Source organism: Apus apus, chromosome 3, assembly GCF_020740795.1.
Source record: "Apus apus isolate bApuApu2 chromosome 3, bApuApu2.pri.cur, whole genome shotgun sequence".
NCBI lineage: Eukaryota > Metazoa > Chordata > Aves > Apodiformes > Apodidae > Apus > Apus apus.
In genome coordinates, this window is record NC_067284.1 from 36,967,662 (window position 1) to 36,995,653 (window position 27,992).

Below are 27,992 nucleotides of genomic sequence, written 5' to 3' on the forward strand. Positions count from 1 at the left end.
AAGAAAGTAATGAAGGCAAAAAAACTCCCTCTTTATATAGGGGACATAAAAATGGAAAAAGAGGTACGAAGCAATAGCTGACTCCTAAAACGCAGTAGTTTACAACAAATATGTTTGAACTGAGCACTGTATGAGGTTGGAGAGTGCAAACTGTGTGTGATCTTCATGGGTGGGCTGAAAATGGAGATGTTAGGCAGTGCTCTTCTTCACAGTCCTTTACATGTGATGGCTCATTGATTTGTATAATATAGATTTATATTTTATTGATTCATAGCAGGTATGTTGTTACAGCAGCAAGCAGTTTATTTACAAAAGGAAAATGTGTAATGTAAATGACAGCGAATCAAAAGAAGCGTTACAGAAATGTGATCAGGCTAATGTTGCTAAGTAAAAACTGAAGAAAACAAAACAATGCCAGTAAAATCATTGCTAGTTTGTTTGCTTGCAGTATATTCTGAAATGTACACGTTGCCCCTTCTTAGGTAAGGAGCAATAATTCTGGGTAGGTGGTACTCCAGACAGATTATAAACTATTTTTAAAGAATATAATTCTGAGATTTAAAAGCAAGTGCAAAACCAACAGCTGAACAAACTTCAGTCTCTTAACTGATAATGTGGTCGTTATTATGCATGTGTATATTTATAGCACTGTAAAAACTATATCACTCAAAGGAAAATGTTACCAGATAAAATAATTGCTCTCTTAGATACAGGCACTATGAATTCTTTTAAGATAAAAATACTCTTTATTTTCTAGAGTAATTATGTACTTCTAGTAACAGGTGATTTGATGCATTAAGTGTGAAATTCTTACAAGATTTTTACCTGGGCTTTACTTTTGAAAGGTTTCACATCAAAGTGATTGCTTTCCATTTTTCGTCTTTTCTAGCTGTTTTTTAAATACCATTGCAGTGATTATTTTGAAGTTCTGTAAATCTTTTCAGACTGTACAATTTTACTCATAGTAGCCTCTAACCCAGTAACTCTGGCAGTTCAGTTTCATTTTAAAAGGGAGAAATTTGGCAGTTCTTGGATTCTTTGCTGCTACAGTAACACCATTTGATCACTTCCTATTTATCCCTGTTCTATATTTTTTAACCTGTATATAGGAGAGTTTTGAAAAATTGACCAGTAAGTTAGTGTCACAGCTAAGTTCAGTATAATTATCTCAAGTTGAAAACATGTGCTAGATCTAGGCTAAGGGAGTGTACTTCCTTGCTATATTTTTAAAACACAGACTGAAATATTAATAACTGCTCATTTGTCATAATGAGACTTAAGTGCATTCGTAACAGTTTATTTATGTATGTGTATATAATATGTATATGTGAGATAATAGGTTTCTTTAGTAAGGTTGTTAAATAGTTTCACTTTTTTCTGGTTTTCGGGTGGAATACTTGAGGAGATGACGTAGTTTTTGTGTAATTTGTAATTCAAATTTAGAGTGACTGAAGGTTAATAAAGCAGCAAGGAAGGCTTCATGGTCTAGAACATAACAGATGTCATGTTTCTAAGAAGAGATCACATATTCTCCATGTCTGTTGGCAAAGCAGCAGGCCTGCTTCTTTAGCAAGTCCTGCCCCATCTATCAGCATTGTGTAAGGCTGCATTTTCAAGCTTTAGCCTGGCAAACTGGTCCCTGTCCTGCTGAGAAAGTTGGATTTCAGACCTGTCTTAAGAACCATTATCATATTGAGTGAATGTGAGCATGGAAAATACATGCAAAATTGAAAAAAGCAGAAAAGATAAGTGAAAGGTCTTGTATGTGCAAAGCTGTGTTGTTCAGGAAAGTAGGAAAAGAAAACAAATCAGTTGTGTTTGCAAATATATTCAGGACAAGGGCACAGGGTCCTGAGATTAGATTGTAAAATGCGGTGTTGAGTAAGTGACTGTGCAACACTGAGAAAGAAGTGGAGAATGTGGTTAACCTTGTGTCATGTCTGTAGGTGATGCACAACAGGCGGGATAAGAGAAAGGAAAAAAACCAATTGCTTCAAATTTTGCTGTAGTTGTACAAGTTTGTTATGCTTAGCAAGGTGCTTTTATTAACAGTGCAGGAAATCAGCCAAGAAACGCTTGCCCGCTGTTCAGCCATAGTGTGTGCACGTAGCTTTTTGTTTTGCATATGTTTCATTTTGTCTTTTAGAAGTGGATTAAGTGCTTTGTTCTTGGACATGTATGTAATGACTGGATTTGCTGAAGTCACTTAGTGAATTGGTTGCTCAGTCATTTAGGAATATGCCCAGTAAACGCTGAAGACTTGATTTCAGTCAAGCACTTAGCAACATGTGTCTTTGAAAAGTGACTGAAAGGTGAATTGGTCTTACTCCTTATACCCAACAAAGCATATGCTTTGCTGGCAGGGACAACCACAAATAATGAATTGTGAGACTTCCCCATCTCACAAGGAGAAAATGTTGTATGGTAGTTAAGAAGCAGGATTTCATGTTTTGTTTGTGTTTTGTTTGGGTTTTTTTCAGCAAAGGTGGTTAACTTTTAGAGTCAGGCTCCAGCCTCCATGAATTAAAAGAACATTAAAGCAGGTATTTTCAGATAAGCATGTAACTTAAGAATATTTATTTATTTTTGGCTATAAGTAATTACAGTTTCTATTCCATATTTTCGCTTCCAGCTATGGGACACCTTCAGTTTCTGGCTTTATTTTACTGTACTGCCTTAAAAATGAAGATATTACCCATGTAAGAAGCTTTCATGTGTCTGTTTGACAAATATATTGGTAGTCTTGGATAGAAGTCTAATGGCTTTTCATGAATGAGGTGCAACCTTTTAAATTGAAGGAATCAAATTATGGTCTTCACTATCCTTGAAAGTATTTTCAGAAGGTAGCAAAAGATAATTTATCCTTTGCAGAAGGGGGAAGACAGAGAGAGATGGTCAGGAGAACATAGGGAGGGGGAAGTAATCTTTTCTTAAGAAATAAAAATGTATACATCTCTCTTTTTGTGTATTGTGACTGAGCAAACTTACATACAAATGCACTATCTTGAATATAAAGATGGCTTTTCTTTTTTTATGGAATGTCTTTCTCATGCAATTGCTTACTGCAACTTGTTTGGCCACTAACCTTTGAAAAGGGATCTTACCCTTTGGTTTGACAGTGATAACAAATTGTCAAGTGACCTGCCTTCATTTTATTGCCAAAACTAACAATTAATGGCCTAAGAGGTTTTTTTCACTGTAGTCTTACTGGTCAAAAAGACAACTAAGTCAAGAGAGAACAAATTAAGAACTGTGTGAATTCTGTGTAAGAGATGTTCACTTTTGAGTGTATTAGATCTTGTTTAAATTATGAAATAACATTATAAATGTCTATTGATATTGTAGTCATTATTTTAATATAATTCAGTTTAGGAGTAGAATTATTTGTATTGATCTGTGGTGATAGCCCTTGTTAGAAGCAGGGCTATTAAAATGGTGTTTTTCTCAACTTCTGTATGTTGTACAAAAGCATGGTATGTCCTTTTCTAGCTACTCATACCTGTCATAGGGGTAATAGTCTTGCTCGCCTGTAAGTGTTGGAATACATTCTTCATTGGTTAGTTTGAGAGTTGACATGAACATCTTGATAGGTGTAATATTACATTTCTTCTTTATTTTCACTTTCCTCAGGCCATGTGCACTAAGAAACTTAATTTCAGGTAACTGCTGTGAGCTTGATTTCACATGGCATCAATTTTAAGAACTGTTGCTGCACTGACAATTTTTATCAAATCTGCTCATTATCTTTTTTCAGTAAAAGCACTGCTGGAAAATGGGGAAAAATCCCCCACCAACTCCAAAAAAATTCCAACAAAACCCTGGGTTTTTATTTATTTAGTTGTTTATGTATTTATTAGGGGGTTTATCCTTTAATTAGCCACTTCTCTATTCAGTGAATAGAAGAAAGGTTTGAAACTAAAAATTGAACAACTGAGGTACATAGTAAATAGTAAGTACCTACAGTTTTCAGTGTATGGGTGTTTAAGAGCAATATATTTGGGGTTGAGCTGGAGGAATCACCTCAGAGTGTCTGCAGAATGAATGAGCTGTTATTTGCACGCTGTTTAGTGTAGTGGTTTACATTAGAGCTCTGTGCACTGGTAAAGGACATGAGATGCTGCAGTAGAGACACAGTGGTCTGCTGAATAAAAGCTGGGTGGAAATAAACACACTGTATCTGTGTTAAGAGCATTCCCTTTAATGGTGCTTCTAGGTTTTCCACTTTCTAAAGTAAAATGTTTGGTAACTACAAAGTAGCTCTTTTTGTATTTTTATTTGTTTTCATTGCAGTTAAGGACTATTCTACATTACCAGTTGTCTGTGTTTGAAACCTGATAAGTGTATGTTAGGTTAGTTTCTTTCAGAAGGATCAAAAATATCCTATTAATCATAGAATCATAGAACGCCAGGTTGGAAGGGACCTCAAGGATCATCTGGTCCAACCTTTCTAGGTAATACTATAGTTCATAGGCTCAGCATCCTGTCAAGCTGAGACTTCTTAAAACTATGTGGGAATCTACCACGTCCCCTGGGAGACTATTCCAGTGTTTGACTGTCCTCATGGTGAAAAATGTACCTCTTGTGTCCAGTTGGAATCTCTCCAGGAGCAACTTGTGCCCATTACCCCTTGTCTTTTCCATGCGACTCCTTCTAAATAGGGAATCTCCATCTTCTTGGTAGCCACGCCTTGAGTACTGGAACATGGTAATAAGGTCTCCCTGAAGCCTTCTTTTCTCAAGGCTGAACAATCCCAATTCCCTCAAGCCTCTCCTCATATGGTAGGTCCTCAAGTCCTCTGATCATCCTTATGGCCCTTCTCTGGACCCTCTCCAGCCTGTCCACATCCTTTTTTTAGAGTGGGGACCTAAACTGGACGCAATACTCCAGATGTGGTCTTGTTGATGCAGCCCAGCATCCTCTTGGCTTTCTTTGCTGCTACAGCACACTGTTCACTCATCTTGAGCCTGTATACACCAAGACCTCCAGATCCCTTTCCACAGGGCTGCTCTCCAGCCAGGTGGATCCCAGTCTGAACTGTGCTCCTAGGTTACGTGTTCGCAGGTGGCAAGGCCTTACACTTCTCCCTGTTGAACTTCATAAGGTTCCTGCTAGCCCACTTGCCCAGTCTGTCCAGGTCATCCTGGAGGGTGGCCCTGTCTTCTGGAATGTCAGCCTCTCCACTTGTCTTGGTGTCATCAGGAAACTTCATCAGAGTGCTTTTGATCCCAATATCCAGGTCACTTATGAAGATGTTAACATATGTTTTAACCTAAGTCCAGCTTATCTATTTTTGTATCTCTTTAACTCATACTAGAGGCAGGGTGGTATTGGAGGCATAATGAGAGATCCTGGTAAATCTCTGGGTTTTGCAGCTTCTAGAATTGTGTTTTAAAGGCCTAGAACTTCTTAATGACTTTTTGGCATTAACTGTGTATGTCAGTCTTGCTTTCTGGTGCTCATCAAAAGTTTAGTTTGGATACAAAATAAAAAGTGTTTTGTGGATTGAGTTAAGACATTTCTAAAATGCCTCACTATTAATAAATTGTACTTAAAGTTTACCTACTACCTGTTAATGTTTCCTTATATTCAGAAAGTTAATTGTGATGAGAACAGTCTATTCTTTTCTCCTGTAGACCTTAATATAGTACGTGGGTGAAGTTTTTAGATTAAACATGGAAATCTTTATTGAAGCTCTTTTAGTGTGTCTTGAAATCTTTTTTGTTGCCAGAGATACAGCAATAAGACAGAGGAAAAAAAGCAAGCTATTTGTGCATGGACACGTGTGTATGTTAAGACCCAGGCACGTATGTAATAAATTGCTGGACATACAATGAAAGCATTTTTCTCAGAAGTGCATCCTGCATTTAAGAATTGATGCATTCAACAACTTACAGCTAGGTAGTACAAGATAAAGAGCAGGGAGGAAAAGAAGTCATGACCGTTAGGAAAGGGTTGCTTTCCATACCTTTCAGGCACAAGATGAATGGCACCTGAGTTGCCTGGATATCCTCACATCCGCTGAATTTATTGTTCTACAAATACCTGGAATTTTTTCACATCCAAAGACCTGTTTACAGCACAGAGATGGATCACACAGTTTTTTCTTCTTTTAGTTTGTATTGTCCTTATTCATCACTTACTTTTGTCAGGACTGTGATGTTTGTCTTTGTTTTTGTGCACAGGATTGACTAAACTTAAGCCAAGGGGAGCTGGATGTGCCAAAGGACAAAATGGCTATTACTCAATATGTCATGTTTGCTGTTATTAAACAGTAATCACTGTAAGGGAGGGGAACAGAAATGCTTTGAATAGCCCTGTCCTATGACTTTTTGCCACAACTGAAATGGAAGTCAGCTTTGCCAAGGTACACTGCTTATTTCCCACTCAGATTATACAGGAGAAACCATCCTCTGGAATATCACTGGGTTATAGCTGTCAGCAAACGCTGATAAAGTAAAGTAAGAATATTTGAATATTTTGTAGTATTTTAGGGTGTTAGTATTAATTAATGAAACATTTTCTCTTTGCCACCTGTAAAGGAGTTGGTCATGAAAGTTATTGAATCATATTTGTGGTGCTCTAAGCAAACTGTGCAAAAGTAATTTTAGAAAAAGTTATTAAATACATTATAAATTATTGAGTTTGTGTGGGGTTTGTTTTAAAAGATTAAATCTGGGTAGAGCTTCTTTGCTCAAATCTTGGGAGCTGGAAGTCTAAAGTAAACCTGGGCTATAAGCTAAATCTACTGTTCAGGTTTACAGTTCCAGATTGTTTTTCAGAAGTAATAAGATCTTGCTGCTTTAGTTGACACATGACTGATTGAGCCTCCCTGGTGCATTACACCATGAGACGGAAGATCTGATCACAACAGTTTTCATAAATCTCCCAGGTGCCTTTTTTTTTTTTTTTTTAATGTTTTAGAAGTATTTGTTTCCTCTTTGTGTTATTTGTTTAAGTATCCTTTACCAAAATATAATTTAGCTGAGTGATTAAATACAAAAATTAATGGTTGGCATTTTGGGTCAGGCTAGTTGAGGAATAAGTACAGTGCTGGAGACAGCTGGTTTTGCATGCGTCTGTGTTCTGGTGTCTGATTTCCAATAATGGAGAATTTATCAGCCTTCTGCAACTGTCTCAAGCCCTAGTTTGCAACAGGTGGTTGCTCAAACAGGGCTGACACACTCCACTGAGAGAATATAATTGTTGGTGCTGTATAAACACCTCAAGGTGATAAGATCTGCTTGGAAGCTGTGGAATCCAAAGAGCTGGGGGATGTAACTGGAAAGCCTAGAAACCTTGGGCTCAAGTTTGGGTAATGAGGCTGGCGTAGCTGGTCTGCAGCTGCCAGCAGAGAGGATTTGAAATGAATGGCAGAAGTACTTGAAAACAAAGAGAAATCCTGTAGATGAAATTGTTTTTTTCAGATTACTCTGATATGATAAGTTTTATCCTTGCCATCTGTTCCTATCAAGAGAGAGTAGAGTTTACTTTCTTATATACAGTGTAAAGTATGTATGTGTGGGGGAGGGCAAGTTCAATTTACATCTGTGGATGAAATGGAAATGGGCCGAATGCCAAAGTACTTATCAGTTGAGAAAGTGTTAAAGAAGCAGCAGCAAAAGGAAGCACAGCACTCTGGTTTTCAAACTGATTGGTGACAAATTATTAGAAGATAATCTGAAGAATATAAGCAATACAAATAACTGCTGAAATCTGGGGCTTTTTTTCCCCAGAATTCTTTGGGTATTGGATGTCAGAATAGATGTTTTGAAAGCAAAGTAAAACCTTGGATGCCTGTAGTATGATCTGGGGGCATGGGGTGTGTGTATTTTTCTTCCTTATTTTGTGATGCCCCATTTTCATTACAGCAATGGGCATCACCAGGTGTGATGGTGATGCACATCACACCAGATGTGACAGAGTAATCAGTTGGAGTTTGGGATTAGTGCTAACTGCATTTTACTTTGGTGCCTTTGTTGCCTTTTGATGCCTCAAGGCTTGAGTTTCTGGTCACATTGTCCTATTTATATTATTCATGCACTGGCTTTTTACTCAGCTGCCTGAAACGGAAAAACCTTGTCTGCACCAGAAGTTTCTCCACCATTTTAGTTTTCTATTTCAAAAGTAGTAGAAAAAGATTTCAGTTTATAACTATTTAAGTGCCTGAGGGTGTCAGTACTGTAACAGTTGCTGTGGTTGTTTCGGCATCTGTTCTCAGCAATGTGGTCCAACTGATGGAGCACGTCTCTGATGGAGCTCTGCACGTTGACTAGTTTGCCTCTTTTTCCTCAGAGGTATCAAATGGCTTATCAGTCAGTGTGTACTAACAAAGAGCTAATACTTTCTGTACCTAGTTGTGGGTTTCATTGCCATATCAGTATGGTCCATCAGAGGTAGGAAATGGAAGGGATGTTAAAAGAAGCAAGCTGTACTGCAGCTGGCCAGGTAGTGTGTCTTATGGAAGGTGCTTTGTCTTCACCTCTGCTAGTGCTGCATTCCATCTCACATCTAAGGCTTAGTGGCAAGAAATTTGTTCCCACCCTTCAGAAGCTTATGTTGTTACATGAGTTAATATTCAGACAGAAAAATAACTTCTAGAATCTCTTGTCTTCCATTGACTGAGGCAAAATAACAGGCAGCCCCTATCAAGTAGAGGAAGGGAATGGAAAAAAAAAAAAGAAAAGAAAGGAAAGAACAAGACTGGCAAAGGCTTGGTAAAGCTCCTGTGAAGTCCAGATGCTACATGAACAAGAGAAACCTCAGATGACGTCCCAGGAGAAGACCTAGAAGAAAATAGTGCTGTGGAAGCCAAGTGCAGTCAATTGGACAGTAAAACTACCTGTCAGATGAGGATGGAAATGAATCTTGGCTTTGTTGGGAGGTAGATTTTGGTGATGGCAGTTTTGCTGGGAAAGAAGGAATGAAGGAAAAGGAGGAGTCAAATTACTCAACTCGAGACCACTTCATTGAAAAGAGATACAAGAGAGAATTAAAGAGGAATTGGAAAGACCCTTGTTTTCAGATGAGCAAACGGAATGTATTCTCTTGAGAAAGAGCAAGGAGAACAAGATGGATCAATGGGATGAGGAGGTAGTCTGGAAAACACAAAGCTGTCAAGAAATATCTAATAGAAGTGAATGTTGTGATGAGAAAAGGAAACATGAGAAGTGAAGTTTGCATAAGGATAAAAGTGGCACTTTTTTTTTTTTACTGTAATTACCTTGTTTTTATTTCCTAGGAAGGCTGTTGGGAGGCCTGACATGGAAAAAAAATACTCGGGAGCTATTAAAGGATATACTAATATAAAGTAGGCATTCAAAGTTGTTTTAGTAACTCCATGTTTATTTTGGTAGAATATTGTCCAAAGTACCTTCACATTAAGTGAGCGTTTCTTTTGTTGAGTGGAAGAGCTTTACTCATTGCTGTAGGTCAGGTGCAGGTATGAAAGGGTGCAGTCAGTAGTCTTTCATCCAAAGCTGCCAAGAAACAATGGGAGAAGAGCCTGGAGTTAGGTGGAAAAGAAGTGGAACTGCTGTAACAGAGGGAGAGTAGAGGAGAATCTAATTCCACATGGAACAATTAAGCAATTAGCTTGACTATGACACCTCTATGGAATCCAGATAGCTTAATCCAAAGGCAGTGTTGCTGAATATTTAACAGAATATATGAAAATACCTCTGAAAATGGCATCCAACAATCAGTTTATCAGCATTCTTTGAATAAAGATAGTTAATGTTTGCTATGATGCAGTGCTCTGTTCATTGTGTGTGGTCAATACCTTGTCCAAATTCAAAGTATATATAGGCACATGTAAGTTCATGCATGCATATTTCTATATATCAGTTGCTAAATGCAGAAATGTTTTAATATACTGTAATCAAATTTTTTGTTCTCTTCTAGTGTATAGGTGTTGTGTATATATGTCTTCTTGAACGTGGCATTACAGGTTAGGCTTGTGATTTTATTTAAAAATTTTGTGAGACTTAGTATCCAGAGGAAATGCTGTGAACTGATGAAGGCCTGTAGTTTTTTACACAGAGATGGATTTGGGGTAATTTTTGTAGCTCATCTTTAGAATTGCAAAAATAATTGCTTATGTATTTCATTGTGAGCATAAAATAAAAGTGTATTATCTAATGATCTTTGCTAATTTAAATTTACATGGATTTTCCATTAGGAAATGGCAGAGAATTTATTGTAGAGACACTCGTGCTGCCTTCAGTATCTGTTGAGGTGGAGCAGTGTACCTAGGACTTGTCTGTTGTTAAAGTTGTGTGTTAATGTTGGGAATTTCTTGTGGCCAGTGGTGAATTTAACAGATGATTTGCAAACCTTTGTGAACCTAACATGATGATAATTGTTTGTGTCTGCAGAAGCCTCAGTCTGGTGAGGAAGGAATCACCATTTCAATTGCAAACCCTAATTTACGTGCTGTGATAGAGATATAATTGAGTCCACTCCACTGATGGGACAGTGCCCCTGCCCCTTTGTTGGAAAGAAGGGCAGGTTAAATATGGGTTTCACTTTCTTGTATTTGCCAGTGGCACATTCTTTAATAATTTACAATGGCTTTCAATAATGAACATTAAACCTTGAGAGCAGAGATTTGTAAACTGTGTTTTGACATTGACATTTATCTTCAGAAGGTTACTAGTAAGGATGTCCTTCTTTCTTTTCTCCATATTGTAGATAAAAATTTTAATTTTGTGAGGCTCATCTCTGCAGTCTTATTCTTCCATTTAATAATCCATCTCTTAGAAAGTTATTTTATAGGAATATATTAAAAATACATGTCTCTGAAAGAAGCTATGGTAGGTTTGTTCTAGTAGTTATAAAACATAAACTGTTTTCATAGCTATTTCTTTGAAAAATTAACAAAAAATAATAACGGTGCTTTATCTTGAAAAAATCCATAGGATGTGAATATGAATGGTTCTTGGTTATTTTTGTGTTTCAAGAGACAGAATTCATTCTGATAGTGAGAATTTTTGCCTCATTCTTTCTGTGGAGAAAAATGATGAATTTATGTGCAGTATCAGAGACCACAAGCATTACTCTTTTTGGTAGCAAAAATCACTGAAATAGCTTGTGCTAGAAGAAACAAAGAATGTCTGTTTGGTATCAATCTTCAACACTTGAAAAATGAAAATGGATTTGTTTCAGAATGGAGAGCCTCTTTTCTCTTGAATTTGGGATTCATCACTCCTTTGTTTGACTTTTCATTTCAGTTTGTTTGCTCAAAGGCTAGTCCATTTAGCAGATATCTGTGAAGATTGATCAATAGAAGGAATATAGAAGGGAAAAAGTCTAATAAGATTTTTGTAGGTATATTCAAGGTAAGGGATTTAAGGGGGACAGAGGAAGTTCTTTGCCCCCAAGTCACTGTCTTGTTGATTTTTATCTTCTCTGATGTGCCTGGCTTGACTTGTCAGTAACTGGTCTTCTCTGCTCTGATCAAGTTTCGTTTGTTAAGCTCCTTAATAGCATCTAGCTCTTTCATGCTTCTCCCTGCAAACTGATAATATAAGGTGAATATCTACAGCTTTCTGCTCTAAATAAACGGAAGAAGCTACAAAGATTCTGTTTTTAATTCTTTTATTATTGATGATATAATACCTGAAAGCTCTAAAAACATCCTAGAAAAATATATCTGGAAAATCCCTTCTGAGTTAATATAATATATTGCCCGTGGCCAGTGGTGTGGTACACGAGATCTGTATCATTGCTGGCTGATGTTTATCTTATCGATTTCACAGACAGATTCCACAGCCATTACTTTTGGTGCTTCATCATCTTTACTGCCCTTTTCTGATATAGAAGTACTTTGAAAAATAAATGTTTCACTGTCACAATATTAAATGTAACTTTCTGCTTTAACTAGGAAATAAGGAAATTAACCTGACTTGTCTGGTTTCATTAAGCAAGGCATGTGATATTACACATAACCAGGTAATAGTGACAGTTTAACTGGTTTCAGTGATACAGGTCTACTGTTTTCAGAAGTAGGAGGATAATTTTCAGAGAGACTTGTTGAAGTAGAATCTTAAGTATCTTGAGGTCTGATGTATCTGGTGTAGTTAGAGGTCTTCTCAATGTCTTTCTCTTTATCATCTCACTGAGTAGTCTCACTGAAGGCAAAATTACCAAAACTTGGTTCCTAGACATGAGGTAGGAGGATGTCAGTTAATCTGCTTTGAAAGATTCAGCAGTTTTATTTTGCTGCTTTGAGTTTTTTGTTTGTTTGGGGTTTTTTGTTTGTTTATTGTTTGAGATTTTTTTTTTTGAGGGATGTAGGGGTTTTGTTTGTTTTGCTATTGTTTGTGTGTTGGGTTTTTTGTTTGTTTTTGTTTTGTTTTCTTCTAGGAAAAAACTTTGGAGAGCAGCATGATCCTTAGGCCTGGAATCTCCCATGCAAACAAATGGGAATTAACATGATAGTTGTTGGGCTTTTGGTTTAAAAAAACATCCTCATTATCCCTATTCAGATGTCAGCATTTGGCAGTCAAGTCTCTGAGCTCACTCTACAGGTGCAGTGGATAGGGCAAGGTTGTTTGAGGAGGTGTTAGTCATGGGCTAGCATTCTGACAAAATATATATAGCTAATATGAATGTTTGTAAAAAGCATACATGAAATTTTTCAATTCACACTTTCTAAAGAAAAAGGGCTTATACACAATCCAAACTACAGTGAATGTCTGGAAGAAGTATCTACAGTGAACACTGGCCCTTCCATTTACTATCAGTGAAATAAAATTATTTCTGAGGTTAACAGTTTCAAAAAGACACAAAATAGTCGAGGTTGAAACCCCTCTTCTCAAGCAGGGCCACCAGTTGTCCGAGACCATGTCCAGACAGCTTCTGAGTCTCTCCAAGGATGGCGACTTAATAAGGTCCCTGGACAGCTTGTGTCAGTGCTCAGTCACCTGTTTCCTGATGTTCAGATGGACTCTCCTGTGTTTCTGTTTGTGTCCGTTGCCTCTGATCCTGTCACAGGTCACCACTGAAAAGAGCCTTGCTCTGTTTTCTTGGCATCCTCCCTTTAGGTATTTATTCACATTGATGAGATCCACCCCAAGCCTGCTCTTCTTCAGTCTGAGCAGTCCCAGCTCTCTCAGCCTTTCCTCATGTGAGGGATGTCCCAGTCCATTCATAATCTTTGTAGCCCTTCACTGGACTCTTACCAGTATGTCCATGTCTCTCTTGTACTGAGAAGCCCAGAGCTGGACCCAGCACTCCCAAGTGTGGCTGATATGTAACTGAGGAGATATGTAACAGATATAAAGCTACTAAGTTGTGAGATACTTCTAGGTGATAAAAACAATCACTACCTCAGACTTCTGCATGTCCTGTCACCAGGGCCCTTGTCCCATTCAGCAGTAGGCCAACATATTTCCTAGTCTTCCTAGACATCCTTCTTGTTGCCTGTGCCAGATTCAACTCTGCCAGATTCAACTCTACCAGATTCAGTCCAGTTTAATGGATGTTGTACAAGAGAAGACTGAGAGCAAGGAAATGTTTTGACGTCATACCTCCTGTGTCTTTAGACATAAGCTGTTTGCACAGATGGCTGTCATCATCTGTGTTTGTCCAGCACCAACATGCTGTGATTAATGCAAAAATAGACAGGATAAAATAAGACAATATACAGAATTTGTGGATAGAACTACTGCTATTACATCTTGAAGTAGCTCTTAGAGAGAACAAGTCAGAGTAATTCCCTGCAAACAGTGCTAGTTTCAGTCTGAGTGTAGGCAAATGCTGATGCAAGGAACATCTCCAGAGTACTGTTGGACATAACCCGTCCGTTGTTCTCAGTGAGTTGCGCTTTCTTTTATTATTTTTTTTTCCTTAGCAATATTTGATCTGCAATTGTTTAAATATTCATTAAATTGTATCTATTAAACTGCCCTCCGATTGTATTAGAACATATTTTGTCCTAACCTTTCTGAGTTAAGATGTGTTGGCGTTTTTCTACACTGTGTTCACAGTGAGCCGGAAGAGGCGATCCTGTGCAGTTCTGCCGTTTTTGGTGTTTACTTCCTTCCCAGTGCTAGCAACTGTTGGAATTCAGGACAACGGGGTGGTTTTGGCAACTGAATTCTGCTGTTCCTCACGCAGTCTGAGTATGAGCACTTTTGGACAAAGTGGTAGAGGGCGAGAGCTTCAGTTATGTGATTTTTATTATGGAGGAGCAGAAAAGATAAGGGAGAGGAAAGGAGGCAAGGAGCCTGTCAGCGCTGTGTCTGGCGATTGCTGCAATTAAAAGTGGCTTTGAACAGCACCTCTGTCTGGAGCAAGCAAATGCAAGAATATGGATTTGACTTTCTGCATAGGTGCTTCAAACTGTTTCAGTTGCTGTTATGAAAAGAAGCAATTTTAAATATTTTTTTTCTCTCATATGAACTGGAAAACTTTCTGACCTGCTAGAAAGCAGCTCTGTGAGTCTTAGTGGAAAACAAGTTATCCATGGGAAAACAATGGGCCCTTGTGGCCAAGAAAGCCAATGGTATCATGGGGTGCATTAAGAAGAGTGTGTCCAGCAGGTTGAAGGAGGTTCTACCCCTCTACTCTGCCCTTGTGAGAGCACATCTGGAGTATTGTGTCCAGTTCTGGGCTCCCCAGTTCAAGAGGGACAAGGATTTACCTGAGAAACTCCAACAAAGGGCTACAAGGGTGATTAAGGGATTGGAACACCTGTCTTATGAGGAAAGGCTAAGAGAGCTGGGGCTGTTTAGTCTAGAAAAGACTGAGAGGGGATCTAATTGTATACAAATATCTGAAGGGTGGGTATCAAGAAGGAGGGGCAAATCTCTTTTCAGTCATGCCCTGTGATAGGACAAGGGGCAATGGATGCAAACTAGAACACAGGAAGTTCCACCTCAGTGTGAGGAAAAACTTCTTTACTATAAGGGTGATGGAACACTGGAGCAGACTGCCCAGAGAGGTTGTGGAGTCTCCTTCTTTGGAGACTTTCAAGACCTACCTGGATGCTTTTCTGTGTGACCTGCCCTAGGTGATCCTGCTCTGGCAGGGGGTTGGACTCAATGACCTCCAGAGGTCCCTTCCAACCCCTAATATTCTATGATTAGGAAAAGTTGTTCTAGGAAGCAATATGTAGGATGCAGCATGAACCTGTGATTTTTTTTCTGCTTGTTTCAGTCTGTCTGCTTGGTTGTTTTTTTTGGTTTTGTTCCCCCCCAGTTCTTCATGGACTATTTCTGTGAAGCTGCCCTTTTTGTTTGTTTATGTTGTAAATGGAATATGGAAAAGATCCTGTGTCTGAGAAATGGATAATTTTATTTTTCTGTGTAGTATCCATGCAGATATTACTTCAAACGGATAATGGTTATAATTACTGAGTCTTTTCAAATGTGTCAGTGATTTGGCTGGGAATATATATGGTTTAAGATGAGCATATTTAAAAAATAAAAAAAAAACTAATAAATTTCCCTAGATGGCAAGGAATTCCCAAGCATCACTGTAAGGCAAAAGGGACTACCTCTGCTCTGTGTTTAGAGAAGTACAGTGGCATCATGTACTGCTGCATGTTCTAGTACCTACCCAAAAGGACTGCAAAAATATTAATCTGTCACAAAAGTAAAGTATTAAGTATTTTACATTGATTCTTAGCTTGTCTCTTAATGCTGCTGTTCCAGTCTTATCCTTTAAATGTCATGATTTACAATGCTGTCCAGGTTTTTGTTTCCTATGGTTAAAAGTCATGCCTTTGTAGGCTGCGTTTTTATTTTTAAATCTCAATAATTTAAGAACTTTCACCCTTAACCAAATGTTTTGGTTTATTGAAGATCTTGTGTTTACAAACTATGTAAAGATATTTTTTCTTCAACTCCTTCAGTCAGTAAAGAGGAAGTTGGATTTTGGTAAGACACTAAATGTTCCCAGATGATAAATTACTACTGCTCCAAAGCCAGAGAAACTGTAATTCTTCTGTGCGTGGTGCTTCATCCAGACATTTTCATGAGCCTAGAAACATTTGGCATAAGCAATTTAGGAGAAGCACAGCTAAGTGAAAGGTTGTGAGGTTTTTGCTGGTTTTATTAACTTAGGGGGTTTCCGGGGTGACTGAATTTATTATCTAGCTTCCCCTACATCAGATGACAGTGTCATACAGGCCCTTTAAAAGGTTTATTATGCTTCATCCTAGTTATGTCTTTTCCTGCAGCATTATATTGTTTGTGGAGGTAAAATATTGTTACTACTTCTCCTCATGTTTAAATTGTGTAGCTTACCGACAGTTTTTGTTTACATGTAGAGAGAATTTGAGGTGTTTTTTTGTTTGTTTGTTTTTGTTTTGTGTTTTTTTTGTTTGTTTATTTGTTTTCTGGGATTCTGTGGTGGAGCTAACTCATTTACGACTAATACATTATCTGAAGGATTACACTTTGGAACTTTTGGTTGCCATATTTTATGGGTGGTTCCTCACTAGAGAGCATGAACAGAGATGAACCTTGGCAGTATAGGCTTCCCAGTATTAACTGAACCTTAAATGCAAGTTTGGGGCTGAGAGGAGGTGTGTATGTCAAGGTTCCCTGTGACTTGACTGTGAGATGGTTGAAGAATCTGTGAGTATTTGCTGACCAGCTCTGCTGGTGAGGATGCTAGCAAGAATATAGCCTTATCTCCTTTGGTTTTCAATCTCAGGAGGTCTGTTACTGAGAAAAAAACAAACAAACAAAAAAACAACAAACCAAACGAAGTAATAGGGTGTTAGCTGACTTGGCAGTATTGAGATCCCAAAGTTTTCACCCAAGTGTTTGATTTACTATGTTGGAAATTCTCCTGGGTCCTGTCAGCAGCAAAGGCTGCCTCACAGCATTACTTAAGCATTCAAATGGAAGTAATTATGTTTTCATGATTCCTAAATTAGTTCAGCAAAATTATCTGCAACTGTCATAAGGCAAATGCTTTTTATTATGTCAACAAAATTTATGTTAGATAAAATTTTGTTTTACTGTCCCTTTCTTTCAGCTTGTTTTCACTAAGTATTTATTTCATGATACTATTTTCATGTTTATTGTTTAGTTTCTTGGTAATGAAAAACTTTGTTTTAGTATTTTACAATGCCTTTAACCATGCCAAAATATTGGATAGAACTAGCAGCTTGTCAGTGAATAGGATTTATTAGTGTTTTCTTTTATGTATAACTGGTTTTGCTGCTCATTGCTTTTCATCTGCAGAAAATTATTTAATCTTAACCAATTCTAGTATAAATACTGGGTTGAAGTGTATCTGTAGTCACCCTACTGTGCTCTTGCAAAAATTGAAATGAATCAATGAAGGAGATATGTTTGAAGTAGAAAAAAAAAAGTAATTTAAGATGTTTTCTTGTATGGTTATGAAGGAATTTAAGGCTTTACACCTGGTGAGGTTAATTAATATAACTCAGTTGCTTCTTTTGGCTATAAATAATTTTTTCTACCCTACTCTACCAAGTCCAGCACTCAGCCATATCCTCAAGCACCACATCTAGATGACTTAGAAACTCATCAGGGATGGTGACTCAATCACCTCCCTGGACAGTCTGTTCCAATGTCTTGACAACCATCTCAGTGAAAAGGTTTTTCCTAATATCTAGTCTAAACCTCCTCTGGCACAGCTTGAGGCCATTTCGTCTTGTTCTATCACCAGTTACTTGTGAGAAGAGTGTAGCGCCTGCTTCTGTACAGTGTCCTTTCAGGTAGTTGTAGAGGGGTGATGAGGTCTCCTCTCATCCTCCTTTTCTTCAGACAAAACAGCCCTAGTTCCTTCAGCCACTCCTCATAAGACCTGTTCTCAAGGCCCTTTATCAGCTTGGTCGCCCTTCTTTAAACATGCTCCAGCACCTTGATATCCTTCACCTCTAGTGTGGTGCCCAAAACTGGACACAGTATTTGAGGTGTTGCCTCACCAATGACGACTGCAGAGGGGTGATCACTGGCCTGGTCCTGCTTGCCACACTATTTCTAATACAGGCCAGGATGCCATTGGCCTTCTTGGCCACCTGGGCACATATTCAGCTGCCTATCAATCAGAACCCCCAGGTCCGTTTCTGCTGCACAGCTTTCTAGCTGCTCTTCCCCGAGCCTATACCATTGCATGGGGTTGTTGTGGCCCAAGTGCACTTGGCCTGGTTGAACTTTATACAAATGTCCTCGGCTGATCGATCTAGTTTGTCCAAGTCTTTCTGTAGAGCCTGCCTACCCTCCAGCAGATCAACACTCCCTTCCAACTTGGTGTTGTCTGCGAACTTACTGAGGGTACATTTTATCTCCTCATCAAGATCGTTGATAGAGATGTTAAAAAGAAGTGGTCCAAATACTGGGCCCTGAGGAACACCACTTGTGACTGGCTGTCAGCTGGATTTAACTCCATTCACCACCACTCTCTGGGCCCAGCCAGTGTTTTACCCAGCAGAGCATACACCCGTCCAAGCCATGAGCAGCCCCTTTTTTCATCAGAATGCTGTGGGAAACAGTGTCAAAAGCCTTATGGAAGTCCAGGCAGACAACATCCACAGCCTTTCCCTCATTGACCAGGTGGGTCATCTTGTCATAGAAAGACATCAGGTTCATGAAGCAGGACATTCATTTCATAAACACAGCTGACTGGATGTCATCACCTTGTTGTTCCGTGTATAGCGCATAATGGCACTCAAGATGATCTGCTCCATGACCTTCCCTGGCACCGAGGTCAGACTGACAGGTTCCCTGTCTGTAGTTCCCTGGATTCTCCTTTCAGACTTTCTTGTGGATGGCTACCACTTTTGCTACCCTCCAGTAAACTGGGGCCTCCTCAGTTAGCCAGAACTTCTGGTAAATGATGAAAATGTTGGGCTTTGTAGGAGTGTAAGGGTTTGAGTATTTCTTAAACATTGAACTTCAGAACTTAGTCCCTTCAGGGGTCTCTACCATAGTAATTACTGCTTTTCCCATTGTATTCAAATACAAATGTTCACAAATATTTATTTCTGAAATAATATTAGGTAAAAAGTGATTGTCATAATCTGTGCTTTTGAGCTGGGATGTGAGAACAAAGTATGTGCTATTTTGCAGTGCCTGACAAAACAGCTAGATTTTATTTCCTCTTTCTTGTCATAAACTTGATTTTCAGCCATGGAGTCCTTTTGGGGAGGTCAGCAAAGACACAGATAAAGGTGATCTGATTGATGCAGACTAGTTAGGTTTCCAGAAAGCTTTTGACTATATTTCCCTACAGAAGCTTGTAGTGAAGCTAAGCTGTCATTCTACAAGAATTGCTTAAGAGGAAAAAGAGAAAGTTGGAATAAATTGTCAATATGTAGCCACCAAGGCATCCTATGAAGATTTGTGCCTTTTGACATGTTAATTGGGGACTAGCGGACAGTGAGAACAGCTACTTTGAAATAGCAAGAACTATATGTGATTGTGAGGACCTATAGAAGGACTGTATCACCAACTGTGAGTGATTGGGCAATATAAGAGCAGATGGATTTTAGTGTAGATAAAATGATATAAAATAATGCACACTGCATAAAATCCTAATTTCACACACAGAAGGATGGACTTGGAGCTTGCCATTAGCACTCTGCAGCAAGATTACAGGGTTCATAAAACTGTCAGCTTAGAGCCCAGTGGTGGTCAAAAAAGCAAATGAAGTGTTAAGAATGGTTAAGGAAGTTCAGTATAAATTAGATAATGATATTATGCTGTGGTATAAATGGTGACTCACCCACATCTTGATAACTGTGTGCCAGCTCTGCTTGCTATATTCTTTGAAGATAACAAGCAGTTAGAAGAGCTTTAGAGAAGGATAAGCAAAGAAAAGGGGATGATTTCTACATGAGATTGTCTCAAGTTTGAGAAGCTTCAGATTATTTAGTCAAAATTTCTCGGGGACATATAATAGAGGTCTACAAATTTGTATGTAATATAGGAGGATGATTTGGATCAGTTTGTCACTCATTTGGATCATTAAGGTAAGCCAAGTACAAAACAGACAAATGGAAATGTTTGTGAATGCTGACAGTAGTAAACCCAGGGATTTTCCCAAATGCTACTGTATTCACTAAAAGCTTGCATGGTTTTAGTAGGAAAACAGACTAATACAGAGACAAGAGATGCATTAGGGGTGACTGCATACATAAGAACATGGTCAGGGAGTTGTGACACTGTGTCTTCTCTTGCATTTTTAATGCAGGCACTTCATAAACAAGGACACACCATTCTTTTGGAGAAGTAACTATTTGAGTATCACCTTGAAACTGTGTAGAAAATTCAGGGGTCAAATCTAATTCCCTTGAGCAGCATTTGAATTACCTGAGCTGTTCAGCAGTACCCATTTACACTTATTGTAGGGGCCTTGGATCAGAAGAGACAGGATAGCTGCCTCCACAGCCCTCCTCTGTGCAAACCCCATTCATCCCCCCAAACAATCTCTCCTCTACATTAAAGTAAGCAAGCATCTCTCTGAAGTGTGCTAGATGAGCATGCAATTAGATTGTAATAAGTGGAAGGCCATTTATAGTTGCACAGGCAACTAATGTTTTTTTGCTGAATAAATTGATAAACTAAATTATTTTTCAGTTAAAAAGGAAGTGTTTAAGTCATTCTTTGTAGGACTGTAAGCTGAACAGCAGTTCAGGCTAACTGGATGATTCACTCTCAAAGCACTGGTGTCTTATTAGGATAAACCTCTGGTGAAGGCAATAGCTCAAAAGACTGGTTTTTCTCAAGTAGTGTGTGTCTGTGAGGAAAAGAACTACTTCAGGTTTTGGTCTGACTTGTCAACATTTCAAATTTCTGTTTTCACCTATATATACACTTTCCTTTTTCCTTTTATTTCCCTTTTTAAATGTGAACAGATACTACAAAATTAAAGCCAGAAAAGAGGTTTTTAACTGAGTTGCACTTTTTGCTGTAGATAGTCTATAGTTACAAATGTTTCATACTTGTATTTATGCCAATTATGACTGTAAATTAAAAAAAATAAATTAGCACTTTATATATAAAATCTCAACTTTCTTATATCTTTGTCTTTTCAATAAAGTTGTTTTTTCTTTGTTTACCTTATAAACATTACTCCCTATAATGTTTTTGAGGCTTCTTGCATTTCTGTATTAATGTTTTTTGCTTTGTTGTGTTGGTTAGTGTGTGGAAGTAAATTCATTCCCGGCTCTGTCCCAAGAAAGGTAGCTTTCTCCCTTCTGTCCCCAGTGTAGGAAGGTATCACTATTATAGGGGAAGGAGACACACTTACATAAAGCCAGGCTTCCCTGGGAACTGGATCTAAGCTACTTCCAAATGAATTCATAACACCCCAGTTCAGAGTGGGATGTAAATTTAGTCCAGTTCTTAACACTGATGCTTAAAGTTCTCATCTGGACATTGAGAAAATAAGTGCTTTCACAGTTTGTGTATGTGATAGAACTGTACTGTGTTGTAAAGAAAATGGTCTGTCGGAAAGGTTTAAAATATCTTTATATCTTACTGAGTTGTCTTCCACACCACAAAACCAGAATTGAAGATATTAAAGTTGATGTTTCTTAAAGTGCCAGCTCTCTGAATATACCTGAGGAGCTGGTGGGAAGTCAAATAGTGCTCTGGACAGAGAGCTTATTGGACAAGGCAGTGAAAGTGGGACCCCCAAACAATGAAATTCCTTTCCATCGAGCTGTTCTTGGCCAAGTCAGCAGAAGGAGGCAAAGAATGAAGTGGTTTCTGCTACTTAATTCCTCAGGAAGAGTTTTTAGAGAAATTAATTGGAAGAGCCTGGTGCTGTCAAAGTATGTGTGACCCACAGGCTTCCTCTTTCTACAGCCAAAGCTCAAGCTGTTGGGCCTTGTGAACCACTTTATGAACATGCCCATAACCACTTTTCCTTGGAAGCTTTCCTTATTTATACTCCTGTGAAGCTGTGGAATTAGTTGTGAGTAAACAGGCCACCTACTGTCTCTGCCTCCTTTGGTGGGAAGATAAATTGCACTTCTGGGCAGGATGTGTGAGTGAGGAAATGGAGTGAATGGCACATAAGCACATGGAAGTGTTCCTGATCCTTCAGAGCCAGGTTGTGTAAATGCCAGGTATCTTGCCAAAGAAGGTAGTTTTTGTGATTGAGAGGTCCAAAAGGAGCTCCAAAGGTGGTTGGGAGCTGCTTGCTCTCAGGACTCCCCTTGAACTGAAGAGAGTGCAGTGGTCATTGCTTCCTAACAAGGTGACAAGCAGATGCCCCAGTAAGACTTGAGAAAGGAGCTTGATGAGGATAGCATTCTCCTGCTCACCTGCAGGGTACATTAGTTTGTTACTCCGTTGCATTTGCTGCTCCCTTCGATTTTCCCCAAGAATGAGAGATGTAAATTACTTGAAAATGTTGTATGTAGAGCAGCTGACTTGCTCTGAGCCTGTCTTGTACAGAAGACCCTAGCAGATACTTGCATTGGGCAATCACAGCTGCAAGTTTGTATTATATCACTTGTATCAATATTTTCTGGTGTGCTTTCCTCTTCCATATCTTCCTTTTAGTTTAGACATACATGTTTCATCATTTATTTTTTCCTTCTAATTATTTTCATTTTTCATTCACCGTATTCTGCTTTTTTACCCTTTTTTCATCCATACAAGGAAGCATGAATCTTGACAATAGATTTGTTCTGGTCAGTTGGTGGTGTTTTGCTACATCTATAGCTACAGACAGCTCTGTGCTCTGGAGCAGTCTAAGAGCAATTATTTGTTGTGCTGACCATTTGAGGTGGGACAAGATGTTGAATGTGAAGACAGTCTCTTTGTTTCCTTCATGCACAGCAATTTCCCCATTGCTTTGCAAGAATGAAGTTAACTACTACATAAATCTCAATCCAGAGCTGTTCTTTCCATTGCCACTGGGGAGTGCTGCCCTATTTCTGTGCCATTTCGTGTTTTCCTGTGCAATCACACTGCAGAAGGTTACAAGAGACTTTGGACTATTCTGTGACCCTGGACTTGAATATACATTTTATTAAAATTCGTTGATCAGTTGTTTGCTGTGATGTCAAACCTCTCTGAAAAGAATGGCATTTTTTTCAAAATTGAAACATGTTTCTGTGTTTAGTGGAGTGAAAGCAGCATGCTGTTAATTGAGGCAATGAACGTTCTTTTATGGTGTGCCATAAACAGCAAATCCAAAGCAAGTCATGTATATGAATGGTATGAGACTCCAATACCTTAACTAATAAATATTCCATTCAGTCATCAAACCTTGTAGAAACTTCAACAAAATGAAAAAGGCAATGTGTCTTATATCTACACGCTTGCCACTGTGGGAATTCTGTAGAAATGAGTGTTGTAAACATTTTTTCTTTCATTTTGACAGGTAATATTTGAAGCTGAAGTCTCAGATGGGAGAAATGGCTACATTGCCATTGATGACATCCAGGTTCTGAGTTACCCTTGTGGTAAGTAATGATTAAGAGCTGCATTTTTCTCTGTCTTTTCAGGACATATTTGATACTGCTGTAGACTGCTGAGTTTTCATCACTTGATCAGTGGTGTTCTTTGTTCTTTCAATAGTATTTTTGTTGCAGCTTCCAGGGGAGAATGTAGTGTTGCAATAGTGATTTACCTGTGTAAAATCTTTATCTGCCAGAATTAAAGTATACAGGGATATAAATCAGAAAATCTTCAGTATCTTTTTAGTCAAACCATAGTTGGTGATGAGAAGCAAAATGCATTTAATGTGTATGCTCATTGATTTAAGAAAACTAAATTGGCAGATGCATGAGGGTTTATCAGATTTGATGCTTTTTTTTTCTTTAACTGATACAGCAGATTTGTAAAAAAAAAAAAAAAGCTAAAAAAAAAAAGCTTATGTCACTTGAACTACTGAAAGATTGGGTTTTGTTGTTTTGGTTTTGCGGGCAGACTTCAGGCATTTATGATTCTCCTTCTGTGCTTAGTCCTGGGGAAGAATTGCATGCATGCAGACACGAGTTCTGCTAATGTGAATATTCTACAAATGAAGAGCTGTGAGGAATAAATTATTACAGTGCATTTCTGTCACTTGTTATCACATTTTTCTGTTAAACTGGTTCTGTTCAATTCTTCTGATCTTCCTCTAGACATCCTCTCTCTAAAATGTGATTTCATGATAATGTACTTCATGGCTGATAATCTAATTGCTTTCTCAAATGATCCAGATATAACGACCCCCTCCACCAAATTTGCAAAATAATGCCAAAGTTGCAATGGCAACCTCACATTTTGATCTCTTCTACTCCAAACTTGTTAAGAACATTGGTCTCAGGGACTACTAAGCTTACAGGGTATTTGAGTGAGTTACCACTTTATATTTCAGCCAGTCCAGTTATCTGATATCTGTAGTTTTTATTTTTTATTTCTTGTTGGTTGTTTGTGGGTTTTTTTAAGGGCCAAAACAAAAGGCATTTGAGTAGAGCCAGGACAGCAGATTATCAGCATGATGCAGTATTCAGATAAGCTCTTTTTTGTTACTGATGTTCAAACCCTGTTTGTTTCAATTTGCTGGTTATTCCTGTATGTTGTGGTTTTTTTAGTAAGCACAAAAAATAACAGTTCAGCTACTGTTTTCATTAGTAGTTTTTTTGGAGAAGGATGGGTGAGAGCTGTGTAATGTACCCATTCCTCAAATGTGTCTGTCATCTTTCTTATGTCTAATAAATCCTTCAAGTGGTTGTGCCACTGAGCTTTCCTAGGGGCTTTGTCAGTGTGGGAAGTAGATTTGTCAGCTCCTGAAATACTACATTCAGTGGCACAAATAATTTCATTTAGTAGAACAACAGAGCTCTGAGTTACATTGCAAATAATCTAAATAGTATCTCTATTTGCCTGAGCAGTATCCTGCTAATTGGGTTTTTCTCAGTATGATGGGTTTCATAGAATCAGAAGTCTTTAGGATAATTTTTGTGAAGTACTGCTGACATTTTCGTATTTGATCTCTATATTTTTGCTTTGATTTTTGAAAGACTGTATTATAACTCGTGTATAACATATAGTAGAACTACCAGGGGAGAAGGGAAAGGACTGAAAACACTCTTTCTTCTCAAACAGAGATGAAACAGTAATTATTTCTCTTCCGTTTCTAATTTTTAGCCAAAGGTGGTTGCAGTATGCATCTTTGGGGATACAGTAATATTGCTGGCCCCTTTTTTAGCAATAAGCATTACTTGTAATTTTTGTTTTCTTCCTCTGCAGATAAGTCTCCACATTTCTTGAGGCTGGGGGATGTAGAGGTCAATGCAGGGCAGAATGCTACATTTCAATGCATTGCTACGGGGAGAGATGCAGTGAATAACAAGTTATGGCTCCAGGTAAGGCCAACTCATGCAAGTCTATTTGGCTAGAGGACAGGCTGCTTTCTGGAGGTGAAATATTTAAATTCCTAAGCCTTTTTTTTCTTCTGCATGTGAAATATTTAGTTGAAATATAATTTTATCTATGTGAAATGGAGAAACTTGTAATCAATTTTGTAATGTTAAAAATCTTAGCTTAAAAATTTGAACAACTAATGTGGACAGTGAAGGAAGATTGGTCTTTAAGGCATTCTCTTCTTGTAAATCAGCTTCTCTGTAGCGGAATTTATTTTCATTAAATGCAGATAATTGGTATTTGGGACCTAGTGAAACACAGATGTAACACAGCTGTCATAAATGTTGAGGCTTATTTTATCATATAAATTACAATTAATTCTTTGTCCAAGCAGCTGGCTGGAGGGACATGGCTGCATTTCTTTGTGTATCTCAATTTTACTCGGCAGCATATTTAATAGGACAACATAAAAGGACCGCTGCATGTCTTTTTTCTCTGTCTCCATAATAGAAGGGACTTCAGTTTCTATCTGTGTGCAGTTGTGAGAAGTATGTGTGTTAAAATTTAGGAGATGACTAAAACCAGAAAATAACCGTTCTCACTAAAAAATGGGAAAAAAGAAGAAACAACACCACCCTCCCCCCAAAACAACCGTGTTACTTTGTGGTGTGGTGCTGGGGTTACTTACAGTTGAGACCACTAGTTAAGTAGAAGGATGGCAAAGTTTTAGAGTTTTTCCTTAAAAAAATTAATTTTGCCACTTAATGAGGATTAAAAAATCACTTCAGTTGTATGTGTATCTTTTTGTGTACACTTTAGTTTGTACATGAACTTTCAGCACCAGCACTCCTTTAGAATGGTTTCTAAATATGCCTTTTAAAACTTGTTTTAAATGTGTATTTTGCTGTACATTTCCAGAACTGTAAAGTACATACTTTTTGGGAAACATTGTATTTGGAAATGAACTGGAATCAGGACATTAAAACATCTGGGTTTTTTTGGCAAGTGTTGTACTTGGTAATGAACTGCAATCAGTTACTTAAATCTGATTTTTCATTTAGTAGAGAGAAGAGCTGAAAAACCTTGGGTAATAATTGTATATAGGCATGTGACAAATTTCAGATTTTAAAGATTATTTTTTTTTATTAATAGACAGAATGAGGTTAGAAGAGGCAGATATGGAAAATATATTACTGGATAAATGTGCTGTAACATTAAATGCACATATCTAGCAGTAACTGCATTGTATTTAACAAAAAGGTTAGCAGAAGGAACGCGTGCTCCATGTCTTTGAGTCGTAAGTTTTTTAAGAAGAGTTTGATTTTAGAGACTTGCCAAATAGAGCATATAAAGCGCACACAGTGTAATTAAGCTGGGTTTCGCTCTATCAAAGGCAGTTTATAACAATAGGAGCATACCAGCAAACCCATGAAGCACCACCTTCAGTAGAGCATGGGTCAGAAAGGCCTGACAGAGACAGCCAGCTGGAAATGTTCCCTATTGCTCGCTCCTCTGAGTTAGATAACTGACAGATTATCCTTGCTAACTTTCACTCCTGTGAGAAGCCTAGTTAGCTGCCAGAACAACTCAGAAAACATATGCTTTGTTCCTCCATATACTTCATGGGTGTTGTTTTTTTTGTGTGCGTGTGTGTATCACAGATGTGGCAGTTTCTCACAGTGTGAAAGGTGAGGTACCTTTGATGTTATAACCCTGCTTGCTTGTGCTTATGAAATGCTTTGATATTCTTGAAGATACCTTGCTACTAAAGCTATGTACTTCAACTACCATTCCCTTTCTTGTTTTCCATTAAACAGTGCCAAACATTCACCAATTCAAACATGATCAATTTTTTTTTCTTCCACACTCGTAGTTCTCTTCCTCCATCCATCTTTCCCAACATAAACATGAAACAACATCTTTCCCTCTCAATTTCCTTCCTTAGATAACACAGCAAGTTACTGCTGTTGTACTCAGCTATTAGTGAACTAATTTATTTTCCTTAAAACCTAGGATGGGATATATATGGGCCTTGTGGGGCTTTGGAGTGTGACTTAGAAAAGCTTCCCTTTCACCTTTGACCAAACTGGAGGTTCATAAAACCCAAATACCCAGAAAGGAAGAACCAGCAGATCAAATCAAATGCCTAAGTAATTGTTTTTGAGAGCCCTGAGCTGAAGCATTCCAGGAATGTATTTTTCTCATAACCAGAAAGACCACTGGAAAAAAAAAAAAGAGCAAAAATAAAAAAAGAAGGGGGGGCAGAGGGTGAGAAGACACTTTCCAAGTATACTGTGCTAGAGAAAGTAGATTTTGGTTATCTCCTTATTGAAAGAGAAAAGATATTTCCTTGAAAAAAGAAAAACAACAACAAAAAAGAAGCAGCTGCAAACAAATTGCTGTTGAAACACGTTCTTTGATAAGTAAAGATCTGAGGTGCAATCTGGGACACCAGAGCTTTTTTTTATCTGAAGGAATCTAAGGTACCTCATTTACTTGCATTGAAGTCCAGAGATATGCAGGCACAGATTTTGTTCCAGACACTACCACTGCTCTCTAGCTCTCCCAGCTCTCTGTTTCAGAGAAGGGCTAAAGTAAATTCAACAGTAGTAAAAAAAATAGTAGCTGCCCTGCCCTGTGTTCAGGGTTGTGATGTCCCTTGGTGCAAGCCCACAGCTGCTTCAGCCTGGCTGCCTCTGT

General features: G+C 38.2%; 1 protein-coding gene across 12 annotated transcripts in view; it reads left to right on the forward strand.

The window, feature by feature from the left end:
- PTPRK (protein tyrosine phosphatase receptor type K) overlaps positions 1–27,992 on the forward strand; it is a 402,245-nt gene that overhangs the window by 161,638 nt on the left and 212,615 nt on the right. For all 12 annotated transcript variants that reach the window (XM_051612998.1, XM_051613001.1, XM_051613000.1 and 9 more), the window contains exons 4-5: positions 23,323–23,404; positions 25,179–25,294. In XM_051612998.1, coding sequence (XP_051468958.1) covers positions 23,323–23,404; positions 25,179–25,294 — 198 coding nt within the window. The remainder of the gene's footprint in view (positions 1–23,322; positions 23,405–25,178; positions 25,295–27,992) is intronic.